This window comes from Sceloporus occidentalis, unplaced genomic scaffold (genome assembly GCF_023333645.1).
Source record: "Sceloporus occidentalis isolate IW3139 unplaced genomic scaffold, rSceOcc1.0.p SCAF_3, whole genome shotgun sequence".
Classification (NCBI taxonomy): Eukaryota; Metazoa; Chordata; class Lepidosauria; order Squamata; family Phrynosomatidae; genus Sceloporus; species Sceloporus occidentalis.
In genome coordinates, this window is record NW_028316983.1 from 99,031,721 (window position 1) to 99,047,577 (window position 15,857).

General features: G+C 40.9%; 1 protein-coding gene across 4 annotated transcripts; it reads right to left on the reverse strand.

The window, feature by feature from the left end:
- Positions 1-1,182: 1,182 nt before the first annotated feature.
- LOC149316465 (di-N-acetylchitobiase-like) lies at positions 1,183-15,489 on the reverse strand. 4 transcript variants are annotated; one of them, XM_089515558.1, is made up of 7 exons: positions 15,291-15,489; positions 11,056-11,194; positions 9,135-9,343; positions 6,577-6,751; positions 5,554-5,651; positions 4,393-4,554; positions 1,183-2,840 (listed from the first exon to the last, which is right to left on the reverse strand). In XM_089515558.1, exons 1-7 carry the CDS (start codon positions 15,441-15,443, stop codon positions 2,652-2,654), a joined length of 1,125 nt encoding a protein of 374 aa, XP_089371684.1. In that variant the 5' UTR covers positions 15,444-15,489; the 3' UTR covers positions 1,183-2,651. The 4 variants fall into 4 exon arrangements, with proteins under 4 accessions (XP_089371684.1, XP_089371685.1, XP_089371687.1 ...); XM_089515559.1 differs by lacking the exon at positions 15,291-15,489 and adding an exon at positions 14,728-15,163; XM_089515561.1 differs by lacking the exons at positions 11,056-11,194; positions 15,291-15,489 and adding an exon at positions 14,728-15,160.
- Positions 15,490-15,857: the final 368 nt, after the last annotated feature.

Consider the following 15,857-nt stretch of genomic DNA (forward strand, 5'->3'; position numbering starts at 1 on the left):
ACGCCAGCTGCGCCCTTTCCTGGAACGGGGTGACCTCGAAACTGTAGTACATGCACTGGTAACCTCAAGACTTGATTTTTGCAATACGCTCTACATGGGGCTACCCTTGTGCCTAGTCCGGAAACTCCAGTTGGTACAGAATATGGCAGCCAGGTTGGTCACAGGAACAGCAAGGAGTGACCATATAACACTAATACTGAAGTCACTCCACTGGCTGCCTATCAGTTTCCGGGCACAGTACAAGGTGTTGGTTATCACCTTTAAAGCCCTACATGGCTTGGGCCCAACCTATCTAAGGGATCGCCTGCTTCCAGTACCCTCAGGTCCGCTGGGAGGAATTTATTACAACCCTTAAAAACCAGGTTGACGGCGACCTCCCAGAGAACATTTTCTACAACCGCTCCCAATTTATGGAATGGCCTGCCAGATGAGATCCATCAAATTAACAATCTAGAGAGCTTTTTAAAAGCCATTAAGATGGATCTCTTCCGGCAGGCCTTCCCAGAATAACATACTCGGCCACGGACAAGACTTCCCATCTAGTAAACTCTGCCCCTGATGATTTTTTTTATTAGTTGGTTTTTAATCTTATACTGTTTAATCTTGTTTTAAGGGGGGGTACTGTGTATATATGGTTGTTTTTTAACTTGTTGTACGTCGCTTTGATTGCTTGGCAAAAAGCGGGATAGAAATAAAAATTTTATTTATTTTATTTATGATGTGAGAATAAGCTTTGGAGGCAGTCTTTTTAGAATCCCTGCAGGTTGATTTTAAAGTTATAATCCCCTTTGAAGGCCATAAACATATTTCCAGGGTGAAACATATTGAGCTATTTTGAATAATAAAATAATCTTTCTTTTCAACATCATGAGATTTTTTTGTCTTTTCCACACACATCTATTGGAAAACAGTCCTCTTTGCTTATGTATTTGCACAAAACCTAAAGTGCTTTTTGTTTGTTTGTTTTTTATTTAAAGTTTTATAGTCTGTTGTTTTTTTATGAGTTGTTTACATAAGATGTTTGCATCTTACTTGATGTTCAGGAATAAAATCATGAGGTGCAGTTAAAGTGCTCCCACTGCTTATGGGTAAAAACCTGAACTGAATGGATGTGACCTGGCCATTTTTGAGAGAGATGCCAAATACATTAGGATATTTTTATTATTAATTTATTTACTTACATCTCACCTTTGTCCCAGTATAGGGACTCAAGGTTATGCAGGGCATGCCTGAGAACAACATTTTAGAACTGAAACATTTTTAATATTATGTGTTTATTAACCCTTAATGCCCAGAAACCATATGGAACAGAATAAAATGGCCTGTGACACCAACATCAATTAAATTCACTGGTTGGACAATAACTGATGGGAATGTTGCAACAAGCCCCCCCGCCCCAATCCACAGTAAGCCTCTTCTCATACATGGTCCACACAAAACATACATATTCTGAAAATGGCCTAGAAAACCAACTTGTCAGGTAGCCATGCCCATCAAATTAGCCAATTGCAGAGAACTAGATGCGAATGATTCAGCAAGCCAGAAAATGCCACAGAAATAAATTCTTAGTATTTCTTCCAGGGAAAACAGGTGTATGGTGACAAATGGTCAGAAATGCCTCCTTTACATGGAACCATAGCCAGAATGGTGAACCAGTGTGGTGTAATGATGAGTATTGGACTATGACTCTGAAGACCTAGGTTTGAATCTCCCCTCAGGCAAGGAAACCCACTGGGTGACCTTTGAGAAGTCATATTCTCTCAGCTACAGAGGAAAGCAAAATCAACCCCCCTTCTCAAGAAATCTAGCAAAAAAGAAACCCATTATAGGTTTGCCTTATGTTCACAGGAAGTCAGAAATAACTTGAAGACACACAATGATAACAATGTCCACAATGGACACAAAGAGATGGTTCCTGTGGAGTTTTGTAGTTTCTTGCAATATTCCCATCTAGTCACACACAACTGAGGAATTGAGTGGGCTTGGCTCCTTGGAATTCTGGGCAATTTCCCAGAATACAGATGTGCTGAAATGGTGCAAGAAGGTGGTTAGAAGCAATCATGGTGTACTGAACTGTCCACTTTGAATTAAGCAAGGGAAACCACAAATAGTTCATGAGTGAAATCTTAATTCCTTTCTCTCCCTGTGCAAATAACAGAGTTTTCATTGCTTTTGTTTGTATGTGGAAAATGGGTTGTAATGTCTTGGAACGTTGAGATCCTGCCTGACCTGACTGGCATGAGGGATAAGCCCATGTGTCATGAATCCTGTCTTCACATGGTTTTCACATGTGCTATTTAGTATTTTATTTACATTGAGTAGCATCTCCACATCCTATTTCATAGGATATACACTTGAAGTCAAGAGTTAAGCTCCAACTGTCCCTATAAAATATTTGTTATTTTTGTTTACCATGCTAGCTTTCTTCCACTGATCTTAAGTTAACATAAATAAGGTTACTTTATCATAGAAAACTGAACAAATAAGTAACAACTAGAATCCATTAGAATAATAGTATTTGTAACTTTAAATGACAGCACAGCAGTGGGAAAAAAGGACAATATACACTTTGACTAAATTCCTGCATTCTGTGCCCAGTAAGAGAATAAGTAATTCATGGCTGCCCAAATACTAAATCACTCTCCCATAAGTTACTTTGGCTTCAAGGCTTCCCACATTACTTTTGTTTGTTCTTGTGCAGCAGAGCCTCTGGAGTAATCAAGACAGTTTGCATGCCACATACCAATACCCCTTAAACCGCGTTCTTTCACATATGCTGTTTTCAGAGAAATGCTCCTGGGATCATCAAACCATACTTGATGAAAAGTACCATTTGTGTCCTGCAAAACAGTGAAACAGAAAACATTTTAAAATAGTTCTGTCCAGGCAACTTCACAAACTTGGGTATTCTTGTACATAGAAAAAAATGAAACTCTTTGGATTATGGTATGCACTGGAAAATATCCAGTAGCTGTAAGCATCCATGTGCTTGCTTTCACATGGATGCTTACAGCTTATGGGGGGGGGGGGAGGAGGAAGTCATATGAATAACATTTCCAATCTTTGTTGTTGTTGTTAACTGCCTTTGAGCTGACTTCAAATCATGACAACCTTGTGAATGAGACATCTCCAAGACTCCCTATTCTCTACTAATCCGCTCAAGTTCTACAGGTTCAGGCTCATGACCTCCCTGATTGAGTCTTCCTCTTTCTACTGCTCTCTAGCTTTCTTAGCACCATTTGTCTTTTCTAATGATTCATTTTTCCTCATGATGTGGCCAAAATATGACAGCCTCAATTTAGTCATCATGGCTTCCAGAGAGAGCACGGGCTTCATCTGTTATAGAACCTATTGGTTTGTCTTCTTGATCATCTATGGTATCCTCAGCATTCCTCTCCATCCCCACATCTCAAATGAGTTGATCTTCTTTCTGTCCACTTTCTTCAGTGTCCAGCTCTCACATCCATACATGGTGATGGGGAATACCATGGTTGGAACAATTCTTCCTTATTTAGATAACACTGGAGCACTAGAGACCACACAATGCCACTCATCCTCTAACAAGTACAATGATATGTACATGGGGTTCTTTGAAACGGAAGGCTCCTAAAAATTAAAAGATTTTGTGCAGATATTCCATCTTTTTCTCTAGAATAAATTTTCTGTGATGGAAGTAAGGAAAAGTTAGAAACTAAAGATATGTTCTGAACCACCTTGTTCTTAAAATTCCATTAGTGAAACACAAAGGAGTTGTTATATTAACATGATCTGTGGGTTTTACCCAAATTCTAGGACTATTGTCCTCATGACCATTTTAAAATACCAGATATTAACATCATAGTATCATAGAGTTGGAATGGGGCTTCATGAGCCATCAATGCACAATCTCCAGATTTAAAGACCACCTGACACACAAACACATAGCAACACAGACACTTTGGCCAGCTTATGCTAGCAGAATATTCAGTTATGCCACCAAACAGATTTTTGGATGTTGCAGAAGGAGGTATTTGCTACCTTCCTCTACAACATCCCCTCCAATACATGCTAAGAGGGCAGAGGATGCCCTTTCATCGCCAGATACTCTAAAACAGCCAGAGCACACACATAAGCATTCCCCATTCCCCAAGTGGTAGCTAAGGAGTTGGAGTTACATCTGCAAGCCATTGGCTGTTGTAGCATACCCAGATATGCCTCCAAGTTAAGCAGCAGGGAAAAGCACGCCGTTTCCACTTCCTCTACCAAAGATATAAATAGTTGGACAGAGAATTACACTAGGACTGGCCTTTATATCCTAAATGATGTACTAGTGAACCTCTGTAACTTGATTTTAAAAACAGAATAATAAATAATATTTTTAAAGTGCATATAGTCATCTTCATATTCGTTTACCTTGTATTCCAAATATGGAGCTTTCTGTTCTTTATCCCACAGGATCCCAGAAAGAGAATTCGTTTCTGAGTTCATTATTATTTTATATGAGACTTGATGTCCTGATGCCTTACTGCATGGAAGTCGTTGAGAAAGGAGTTTTGCAAAGGAGCAAACGTGAGCCTGAAATGATACAACTTCTGTTATGCCAATGTACTGCAATCTCAATAAATTTTGAATTTTTTGCCCATATGAATTTCCATAACCTTATTAAAAATGTCCTGTTATCAAATATATCTTTTGCTAACACGTTCTCAGTTTTACTAATGGGATTTAAGTGACAGGTTTGATTTCCAAAATTCAGTACTGACCAATTACTTCAAGAAGGTATGCATTCTGAAAGATAACTTATGTCAGTTACTAGGCCATGCAATATCTTTTTCATCCAAGTTCAGTCTAGCTTTATATAGAAGCAGAGTTTGTTGATTTCAGATGTGGTTAGAAATGCTACTTAAGAGTGGCTTCAAATGAAGTGTATCATTCAGTTGGGGGTATGTGAATCTTGAAAGGATGTTTGTGCAATCGGTTTTTACAGCTTGAATGTATATACAGCCCCAACCACATTGTCTGCAGCCTCCTGGTAAGAGAAATGGAAAGGTGTTCCTAATTTAAATATCTTTTTCACCAATAAGCATGAGTAAAGGCTGGGAATCTCTTCATATTGTTTTTACTTATAGAGAAGGGATATATAACAGCTTGTTGGACAGTGGAACCAACTCCCTCAGAAAGTGACAGTTTCTCTTTCGTTTGAGGTTTTTAGACACAGTTTGGATGACCACCTTTCAGGGTTATTTGAGTGGTGGATCACTACACTGAAAGGGGTTGAACTAGATTTCTTGGGATCCCTTCCAACTCTATGATTCTGTCATTTATACCCTGAGTGAAGATGCTGCTCAATAGCCTTGGTCTATCTGCCAAAGTTTAATCAGGGCATCCAATGTGGGCAGATTTATAGGAGTGGATGGCAGGAAAGCAGATTACTTTGGTAAAGCAATACAAATACCTATGCTAGTAAAGCTGCTTGGAATTAGAACATCAGAGTAGAATCCATGCCCACAAAATTAAAACCCTACAGAACACAGTGAGAAAAAAATGGTTAGAAATTAGCTGTCTTTCCCTTACCTTAGATAAGCTGAGACAGGTATAATCATAGCCATACCATGGAACACCCATTACAAGCTTCTTTGGACTGATGCCCATGCGAATGTAACTGTCGTATCCTAATTTAACATAAAATTAAAAATTTGCCCACATGCCTTTTATTCTTACTTCCACACCTGAAGCTACATTTGTAACACCAACAAATCAAAGGCCACTGATGCAGGTATTCAAGATGTAACTAGACCTATTTGTCTCTTTCACATGCAGTTGTCTCTTTGGAGAACACTACACATTTGGTTTGCAATGTGATTTATGTCTTAATTTATTCACAAGGAAAACACCCTTCATGAGAACAGATACTGATGCATTTTAACATGGCTGTATGCCATGGCAAAACCAAGGTTCACAGCTGTGATTTCTCCTGTTGTGATCACAGCCAGATAAAGTTGACTGGGTCCTGTTACATTTTGCAAAATGAGGACCCTTGTGAACATGCCATAGTTATTCTATGAGGGGTATCAGAAATAAAATTAATGAATACTTAAACAATAAAATAAAATAAAAGTACCATAGACAGCAGCACAAAAAAATTAATGTAGAAACACATTTTCAGTCTTACAACTTTGGTAAGACTAATGTGCAGTCTTTCTCAGTAACTCCAATAATATGCAAACTGTTGAGGATAATAGAAATCCTGATAAATTCAGCAAGTGACTGGGATAAAAGAGGAAGCAAGCAACACTTTTCCTTTCAAGCACTGGGCCCCTAGCTTATAATGTGCATGTGTGTGTGAATAAATGCATGCAGCACACTACAGTTACTGCACCAAGTGAACCACTGATAATCAGGACCTGGCTGTGATTTATAAAAATATGTCTTAAACCTCTATCAAACATGGTGCTCTACAGAACTGAAGCAGAAGTCCCAAATTTATTAAAAGATGTGTAAATTATTTAATGTACAATATATTGATTAAGATTACTACAGCCACAAAAAATGGTCCAGTAAATCTCTTCATAGCCAAAAGCTGAGATTAATTCTTACCAGATATGGTCTGATTATATGGAGCATTGGCTCTTGCTATGCACTTTGACCCCACTTGACTCCCTTCATCATAAGACATCACAAATACAAAATCACAAGAATCAGCAATCCCAGTGTAGTTGTAACATCTGTCATGGTTTGTGCACTCTGGGGACCAGGATACATCAAATGTTACCTAGAGGAGGAAGCAAAACAGACACTCCACTCTTATTCACTCTAAACAGGATTTTTCTTTTGGTATAAGAGTATTTTTATTTACTATACCATCATATGCACAATGTATAGACAAAATACTGGGAGAATAAAGCAATAGCTGTCTTTTAAAAATGTTTCCACTTCAACTGCAGTAGTATAGGTGAGAGGTGAAATCTTCCTTATTGGGCATTGGTTCTGACCTCTTATCATAAGGGATTATGAGGCTCTTGATCATACAGGATTATGAGGTTCTGCATAGGAAGCTGAAAGAGCCGGATGTACAAGTTGTCAGTAATGGATTGGATGAGGGAAAATAGACTTAAACTGAATCCAAATAAAATGGAGGTACTCGCTATAGGCAATCCTAATCCGGGAATGGTGATAAACTCTCCAATTCTGGATGGGGTCACACTTCCCCTAAAGGACTGTGTTCATAGCTTGGGGGTACTCCTGGACTCATCACTTCAGCTGTCATCTCAGGTGGATGTGACATCTCAGGTGGATGCCTGTTATCAGCTTCGGCTGATACACCAGCTATGACCCTTCCTGGAACGGGAAAACCTAGAAACGGTTGTACATTCACTGGTAACCTCTCGTCTCGATTTCTGTAATGCACTCTACATAGGGCAACCCTCATGCCTCGTTCGGAAGCTGCAATTGATCCAAAATATGGCAGCCAGATTGGTTACAGGGAGTTCGAAATTTGATCCTATTACACCTATTTTAAAATCCCTACACTGGCTGCCTATTAGCTTCCGGGCACAGTATAAGGTGTTGGTCATTACCTATAAAGCCCTGTATGGCTTGGGTCCAGCTTACCTGAGGGAACGCCTCCTCCCATATAATCCTTCCCGCACTCTCAGGTCCTATGGGAAGAATCTCTTGCAGTCTAAGAAAACCAGATTGGTAATAATTTCCCAGAGGATGTTTTCTGTTGCCGCTCCAAAAATCTGGAATGACCTGCTGGAGGAGATCCGCCACATAACATCTTTGGAGGCCTTTAAGAAGGCAATAAAAACGGATTTCTTCCAGCAGGCATTCCCAAATTGACCTCCTCGCAATGTTCACTCTCCAGTTGGGAATTGTTGTTTTTAATGGTATTTTAAGGTGGGAGGGAGATAGGGAATTGGATTTTATATGTTTTGCTATGTTTTTACTTGTGGTTTGATGTGTTTTATTTTTATTGTTCTTATGTTTGTTGTTACCCACCTCGATCCAATACAGGGAGAGGCGGGATACAAATAATAATAATAATAATAATAATAATAATAATCTCAGTTGAAGGGCATGGTCCAGCAAGGGAGAGGTAAATACTGGAGGTGAAGAACTGGCTCTGCAAATGATGCCACCAAGAATGATTTGGATTCTTGGATTATGGTCTGTGGTTTCCAGAGGGGTATTTCTGGCAAGGGATGGGTTGCATCTCATGCTAGTTGGCAGAAAACTTTTTGCCAACAGTGTCAAAAATTTGTTCCTTTAAACTGAATTATGTTGAGGACGGAGACAGTATGCTGGAGGGCAGGAGTTCATCAAGGGCTGGAGATAATAGCCAAACTGTTATAGAGAGATCAAGGCATACAGTGCCGGAATCTAACAGTGGGAGGGGAAAAAAACTTTACACAGACTTAGATGTCTCTACAGTAATGCACAGAGCATGGGAAATATGCAAGAGGAAGGGAGGAGGAGAATCATTATATGTCAAGGATGTTTACACCTGTGAAGAATCCAGGACTTAAATCCTGGAAGCCAGGTGGAGAGTAACTGGATAAAAATTCAAAAGGAGAGAAACAACAGGGATGCTATTGTGGGAGTTCACTACAGGCCCCCAAGATAGACTGAAGAACTGAATCATGTCTTTCTAGAACAGATGATCACACAGAAAGGAGCTGCTTTTTGCGGCTACTTTTTGAACCATGGAAAGGTGAGATCAGGACTGAGGCAAGCAGTTGTTGTGGCCCCAATCTGGCACTAAAAGAGGCAGTCTATACAGCCCCTTTGTTTCCAGAAGAGTATTGGCCTGAGTGAATTTATAACAATAACTTCACAAACAACACACTACCAAAGATAAAACACATAAAAGAGGAGGACACTGGGACACCAACCTTAATCTATTTAAAGGAAAGTGTATTAAGGGTAGAAGTGCAGCAAGTGTCTAGGACCAAGGAGTCTTCAGATGTTTATGAGTTGAAAAGAGAGCCGCGAAGCATTGACGGGAAGACTGCCTTGATGACACCCTCATACACTAGGCTGTATTTATTTGTTTGTTTGTTTTATGTAAGTGGCACTAAGGATAGTCAGGACTGGCTAAGGTTGAATTGAAATTGTATTTGCGTAAGAGAAGCCTTTCCTTTACGTATTTTTACCTGTGATCCTGGAATGTCTTTGTGAAAAGCTTCTGTTGTTTCCTTGACCAAAGCTGTTAATGCATAATATTCAGGTGACTTCCTTTTCACCCTCTGTTCAATGTCTATATTGATTCCATCCATATGCTGGTTTTTGGCAATGTCTATCTTTTGCTTTATCCAGGCAGCTCGGCGTGCTGGGAAAACAATTTCCTTCTCAGATACGTTTCCTAAAAAAACAAACAAAAATTATGATTAGTTGGTAGACTTTCACATCACTAGAAAAGATGAAAAAACTGTTTTGAGACCATCCTAATCTTAAATAGGTTTGCTCAGAAATATATCCCATGGGCCCAGTGGCACTGTAAATATACTTAAGATTACAGCTGTATCCATTTGTTTCATGACTAACTGTATTATTCTTGAATGTCTTTGTAGGACAAATAGCAGGATAACCCCCCTCCCCCCAAAAAAGGTGAAAATAAATATAGAGTGGCATTTTTACAGCTCTTGTCAAGGACAACTAGACAAGCTAAAGCTGCATTAAACTAGGATATACTCTGTCTATCTGTTTAGCAGCTCAAGAAAAGGCCATTTGGATACCAGTTGTTGGTGTGCTTTCTAATGTCTGCCTACATCAGTAGTGGCTTGTTGTTCCCACATGAGTGGAGCTGAGTCTTCTTTGGGTTTTAGCCTGCACTTTAAAGGAGCTATTAATGCTGAAACTATTTTGGGGATAGAACTCAGCACTTCAAACCGGGACTTCAGAATTCAAACTAAAATGCATCCAAGTGGCCTTACCATTCCACTGACATGGAAACCACCAGTTGCCATTCAGTAACACTGCCTCACTTCTAAAACATACCTCTCTTGCTAAAATTCCTCTGATGTCCGCACACTACATAAAAAGCATGAATAAACATTACGGAGAAAAGTTACTTATAATAACCTGCAGAATGTTTGTAATGTAAACAGTTGTCCCTCCATATCCAAGGATTTTGCATCCACAAACTGAACCACCCAGAGCTTCAAACTATATCTTTTTAAAATGTCCCTAAAGCAAATCTTGATTTTGCCATTTTACATAAAGGACCACTTTATATACATCATTGTCTATAAAGGGACTTGAGCACCCACAGATTTTGGTATCCACTGGCAAGGGTGCTAGTGCTTCCTGGAACCAGCAGATACTAAGGACCCATTGTATCATAAACAGTTAATAGGACTGAACTTTTTCATTTATTAATCAACTGAAAACCTAATTAATGGCTAAATAGATGTAATTTTTAAACCAACTTTTAATACATTTTTTAGAAAAAAGGAAGAACTTCAGACAGCAATACCTTCAGAGAACAATACCATAAAGGAAATGTGCGCTCTTTCCTCACGTACAAGATAGAATGCCACTCCTAAGACAATGCCTGCTGCAAAACAAGTGTGTCTCATAAAAAATAAGGAAACTTATATCAACTAAAAGGCATATATCACAACACTAGCTGGGTGATAGCTCAACAAATTATATAGTTAGTAGTTCTGCTGAAATCACTGGTACATTTTTCTACACAAAATAGTTTCGATTGGTAGAGGGAGGAAACTGCACATTTTATAACCTTTGAACACACGCTTCTAAAACTGTTAAGTTTCAAAAGAGAGATCCACATTGTCTATCTGATCAATGCATTACACTAGTGGAGGTGGGTTACCATAATAGAGATTACTGGCCTGTCCTGAGACTGGGGTGCAAATTTGGTGGGACAATTTTCTTTCAACTACCACAAGTAAACTGCGATAACAAAAAAACCCCAAATTATTAAGGCTGCAGCAGCCTTACATACGCTTCATAGGAATACATTTCAGAGATCTCAGTGGAACTTACTTCTGAGGAGCCATATGGATAAGCAGGAAGTTTGCAAATGTTCTCATTACTCCGGTTAAGACGTACCCTTTAAAACTACCCTGGATCCTTTTGAATGAGCATAACACATGAGCTCAGAATCGTATTTTCCAAATATCGCCACCGTTGTGATCTGTGACCAGTCATAGAATTTCCAGGTCTTCCCACCAACATCAAATACAAAGACCTGCAGATGCACAGCAGGAAAACATGGCACTCTATCTCTCAAATACCTTAACAGTTTTATGAGCTAACTCTCTTTAGTGGTGTGATTTCAGTTAGGTGTGGCACACCAGACAAACTTTCATTTGAGCGGTCTGTATCCCGCCATTGTTAATAAAGGGCCACAATAAATGATACACTCAGAGGAGATGCTCCCTCAAGTGGTGAAAGGCAGCTGTTTCTTCTACCATATTCTTTTCTGTAGCTCCACATCTTGAAAAATAGGTGTTTTTATGACTGATAACTAGAAAGTAAACATAGGCAGTATCCAGACCAGCGCAAAGTGCTGGCCTGGATATGTATTAGGGTTGCCTCGGGGCTTCCTTTCCAGACGCCCTGCAACCCTAGTACGTGGCCGCGGCATTGTAATGGCAGCGCCCTTTCTACATCGATGCTGCCATTATGATGTCACGGCCGCACCACAGCCAAACAGCGCGGCACAGACGTGACGTCCTGGCACTGCTGCAGGGCGCTTGTGGCACCCTTTCAGCGGCACCAGAAGAAGCTCCGTTTTGGAGCTCCTTCTGCCATGCATATCACTGGCACGGCCTTTAAATGGCCACGCCAGCGATTCAGAGAGAAAGGGGCCGAGCAGCTCCTTTCTACCTTTCCCCGCCGCTGTTAGGGTGTCCTTGGGGCTCGCTTCCCCGAGGGCAGGAAAAGTGGCGGATTGGGGCCTCCAGGGCTGCTGCTGTGGCAGTTGAGGCCCCGATCTGTTGAGGAAAGGGGCGGGTGCAGGCTATTCCAAAGGGATGGTCTGTATCCTGCCTTAGTTCTATTTTAAAAGTCAGATTGCTAAGGAAATTACATTGAGAAAGGAAAAACAAGTTAATAGGAACCTACATTCCCCTTAATGTCTAGTTTGAGCCAAAGGTGGAAAGCAAACTTAAGAGTGTTCTAGTTAATCCAAATGCTGATTTCCAGACTTTGGCTCTAGAATCATACAGTTGGAAGGGATCTTGGAGAACTTTTGCTCCACCACGTATAGACTGCTCAGTGCAGTCTCTTCATTGCAGGATGCTGATAAATGTCTCTCCATCTTAAATTACTCTAGCCAGGGTACGGAATCTGTCTGTTCCAACCATGTGCAGCTCTCCCTATTACGAAGATTTTTTCTAATGTTTAGCAGAAACCTGCTGCCCTGCAATTTCATCCATTAGTTTTAGTCCTGCCCCTGAGGCAAAAGAGAACATATTTGCTCCATAATCTGCACAACAACCCTTCAGTATTTGAAGACTGCTACCATGTTTCCTTTAACCTTCTCCAGGTTGTACAGTGGACCCTTGGGGTTTGTTTCCAGAACCCCCTCCCCCCAATGGATACCAAAATCCATGGAAACTCATGTCCTGTTATAGACAATGGAGTGGTAAAATGGTGTCCTTTATATAAAATGGCAAAATCAAGATTTGCTTTTTGGAATTTATATTTTTGGAATATTTTAAATCTGTGGATGTTCAAATCCATGGATAAAAAAATCCGTGGACATGGAGGGCCAACTGTACAAACCTTTTCCAAACATTCCTCTTAGGATTTAGTTTTCAGACTCCTCTAGCACCATCATAGTAGTTCATTTCTGGATAAGTTCTAACTTATCAATGTCCTTCTGCAAACAGTATTACTTTCCAGGAGTATTACTTTCTTGGACCAGGACATGATGCTTCTGTTAATGCAACCCTAGACTGCACTAGCTGTCTGTTTTTTAAGCTGCTGCATTTTATTGTTGCCTTATGTTCAGCTTGTGATCAGGGCAGAGCCTGAAGCACTTCACTTGGCACCGCTCTCCAGGAGGATGCTGAGCCATTAGTTAGCACTTGTTGAATACCTTTGCTAAATAAGCCATGGATCTACCTAGTAGTTGTAGTTCTATTTTTCAACTTACATTTTATTAAGCTATGAACAAGAATACCATGGGAAACATCATCAAATGCTTTCCTGAAATGTAGGGTGCATCTACACTGTAGTAATAATACAGCCTGACACCACTTTAACTCCATCCCACAGAATCCTGGGATTTTGTCATATTGTGAATCACCAGCACTCTTTGGCAGATAAGTAAGGACCTTGTAAAACCTGTTGTTGTTAACTGCCCTCAAGGTTGGGCAGTAGACCTTGACTCATGGCGACCCTGCGAATGAGACATCTGCTCAGGTCCTTTAGGGTCAGGGCCGTAGCCTCCATTTGGTCTTCCTCTCCTACTGTTCTAACCTTTCCTAGCATCATTGCCCGAACAGACAGGCCAAAATAAAGCTGCTTCAAGTATCTTTTGAGGTATGCTGTTTAAATGACACACACATTTTAAGAAGCCAGAAGCTGCACCAAAGCTGTGCTCTAGTTCTTAGGACTGGAGCGTGGCTTTGGAGTGGCTTCCGGCCTTTTAGGACACATGCATCATTTAAATAGCATACCTCCAAAGTGATCCAAAGCAGCTTTATTTTGGCCTGTCTGTTCAGGCCCATTGTCTTTTCTAATGAATCAGACCTTCTCCTAATGTGGCCAAAGTATAACAGCCTCGATTTAGTCATCCTGGCTTACAAGTACAGTTCAAGTTTGATTCGATCTAGATACCATTTGTTTCTCTTCTGGACTGCCCACAGTATCCTGAGCACTATTCTCCCACACATTTAAAATGAGCTGATTTCCTTTCTGACTATTTTCTTCACTGTCAAGCTCACTACAGTACCTGACAGGGAATACAGTGACTTGGACTATCCTCACTTTAGGGATCTGGGTTGAATTTTAACACTTTAGGATCTTGTCCAGTTATTTCAGAGCTCTCTTCCCAGTCCTAGTCTTCTTCTAATTTCTTGACTGAAGTCTCTGTTGTGATCAACATTTGATCCAAGTATGGAAACTCTTTTTGACTATTTGAATTTTCTTGTTATCTAGGATGAATTCTTGTAGATTTTTAACACAACTTTGACTGCCATGGCTCCATCCTACACAATTCTGGGATTTGTCATTTTGTGAGGCACCAGCATCCTTTGGCAAAGGCTAAGGACCTTGTAAAAGTACAAATCCCAAGATTACATAGGATGGAGTAACAGCACTTAAAGTGGGATCAAACTGCATAATTTCTACAGATTAGATGCACCCCAAGACAAACTATGGTGGAAAACACTCTGCAGAAACAATCCAGTTTGAGACTACTTTGACTGCCCTGGCTCGATGCTATGGAATTCTGGGAGTTGTAATATGTTGTGGCACTAGAGCTCTCTGACAGAGAAGGCAAAATGCCTCACAAAACTGCAGTTCCCAGAATTCGCTAGCATTGAGCCAGAGCAGTTAAAGCGATCTCAAAGTGGATTATTTCTGCAGTGTGTCTTGGACCTTTGTCTACAGTATTCCCATGATCCACCAAAGCAGTAACTTGGACATTTATCACACTGGAGGAATTTCTCTAAATTTCGAATGAAAAGAAAGTGGGGCCAGAACACATTCACGTGAATTCGCTACTTCAGCGAATTTACGTGAATGCAAATTGCGTTCAAACTGGCTTACCATTGCCCGAAAATAGCATGCCATTGCCCGAATTTGCGTGTGGTAAGGGCCCCACAACAAATTTCAACTCCCAGAATTCCATAGCCTTGAGCCAGGGCAGTTAAAGCGGTGCCAAACCGGGTTATTTCTCCAGTGTGGATGCAGCCTTGAAGGCGCACAGCAACCAATAGCTCTTAAGCAGGAGTGGGCTGTTTAAAGAGCTACCAGGTGTGGACTGTAACTCCCATTATCCCTAACCACTGGTCCCCAAACTGTGCTCTTTAAGGGACCTTTTTGAACTTCAGCTCCCAGAATCCCAGGCTATTGGCCAACTTGGCTGAGGCTTCTGGGAGTTGAAGTCCATAAAAATCTCTAAAAGGGCACAGTTTGGGGGCCACTGCAACAGCCACGAGTTACTCATTCTGTCCCAGACTGACAGCTCTCAAACATAAACATAGAGAGTAAAATTTTCAGCGACGACCGTTAGGTTTCCCGCCAAATTCCGCCTCCCGTTTGAAGGCGTTAAGCTCGCGCTCACTGTAACCGCCCCCCCGCCCTGTCTAAGGCCTCTTGCGCCTGCGCACCTCGAAGCCCCTGGTGGCTGACACGGGGTTGCAGAGCGCGAGGTCCTCACAGGGGCACGCGCTGCTAGAGCCCAATCCCAGGGAGAGGGAGAGGCGCGCCACCAGGGGGAGGAGCCAGGAGCGCGCGTGCCCGCCCCCTAGCGGCAGCCGCATTGCTCGGTTAGAGCTCTTTCGCTGCGCTCGTTCTTCGCCTTGCTGTGTTCGGCCCGCGGGAAGTGGGCGGGGCCAAAAGCCTTTCGAATGTAGAGAGTGTTTAAAAGCAAAGTGGCCGTTGACGGCGTGAGGGGATTGAACGTTCTCGAGTTCTTTCTCTCCGTTTTTCCCTTCGACTAATAAAATTATTATTATTATTATTATTATTATTATTATTATTATTATTATTTCTATCCTGCTCTTTTCCCAGTAAAAACAAGACAAAAACATAGAAAAAAATTACATTGAAAAGAAATCAAATTATTACAGTATTAAAACATAACAATGACGACAATAATAAATATTGATAACACCCTTTCATGAGGTGATAGAACCTTCTCGACCTTTTGTTGCCACTATTCCCCTCCAACTAAT

Coding starts and splice junctions, on each gene's coding strand:
- LOC149316465 (XM_089515558.1), bottom strand. CDS start 15,443: ATGCGGCTGCCGCTAGGGGGCGGGCACGCGCGCTCCTGGCTCCTCCCC. Junction 11,195..15,290: donor CAGCCACCAGGGGCTTCGAG/GTGCGCAGGCGC, acceptor GTGCATCTGCAG/GTCTTTGTATTTGATGTTGG. Junction 2,841..4,392: donor CTCCATATTTGGAATACAAG/GTAAACGAATAT, acceptor ACTGTTTTGCAG/GACACAAATGGTACTTTTCA.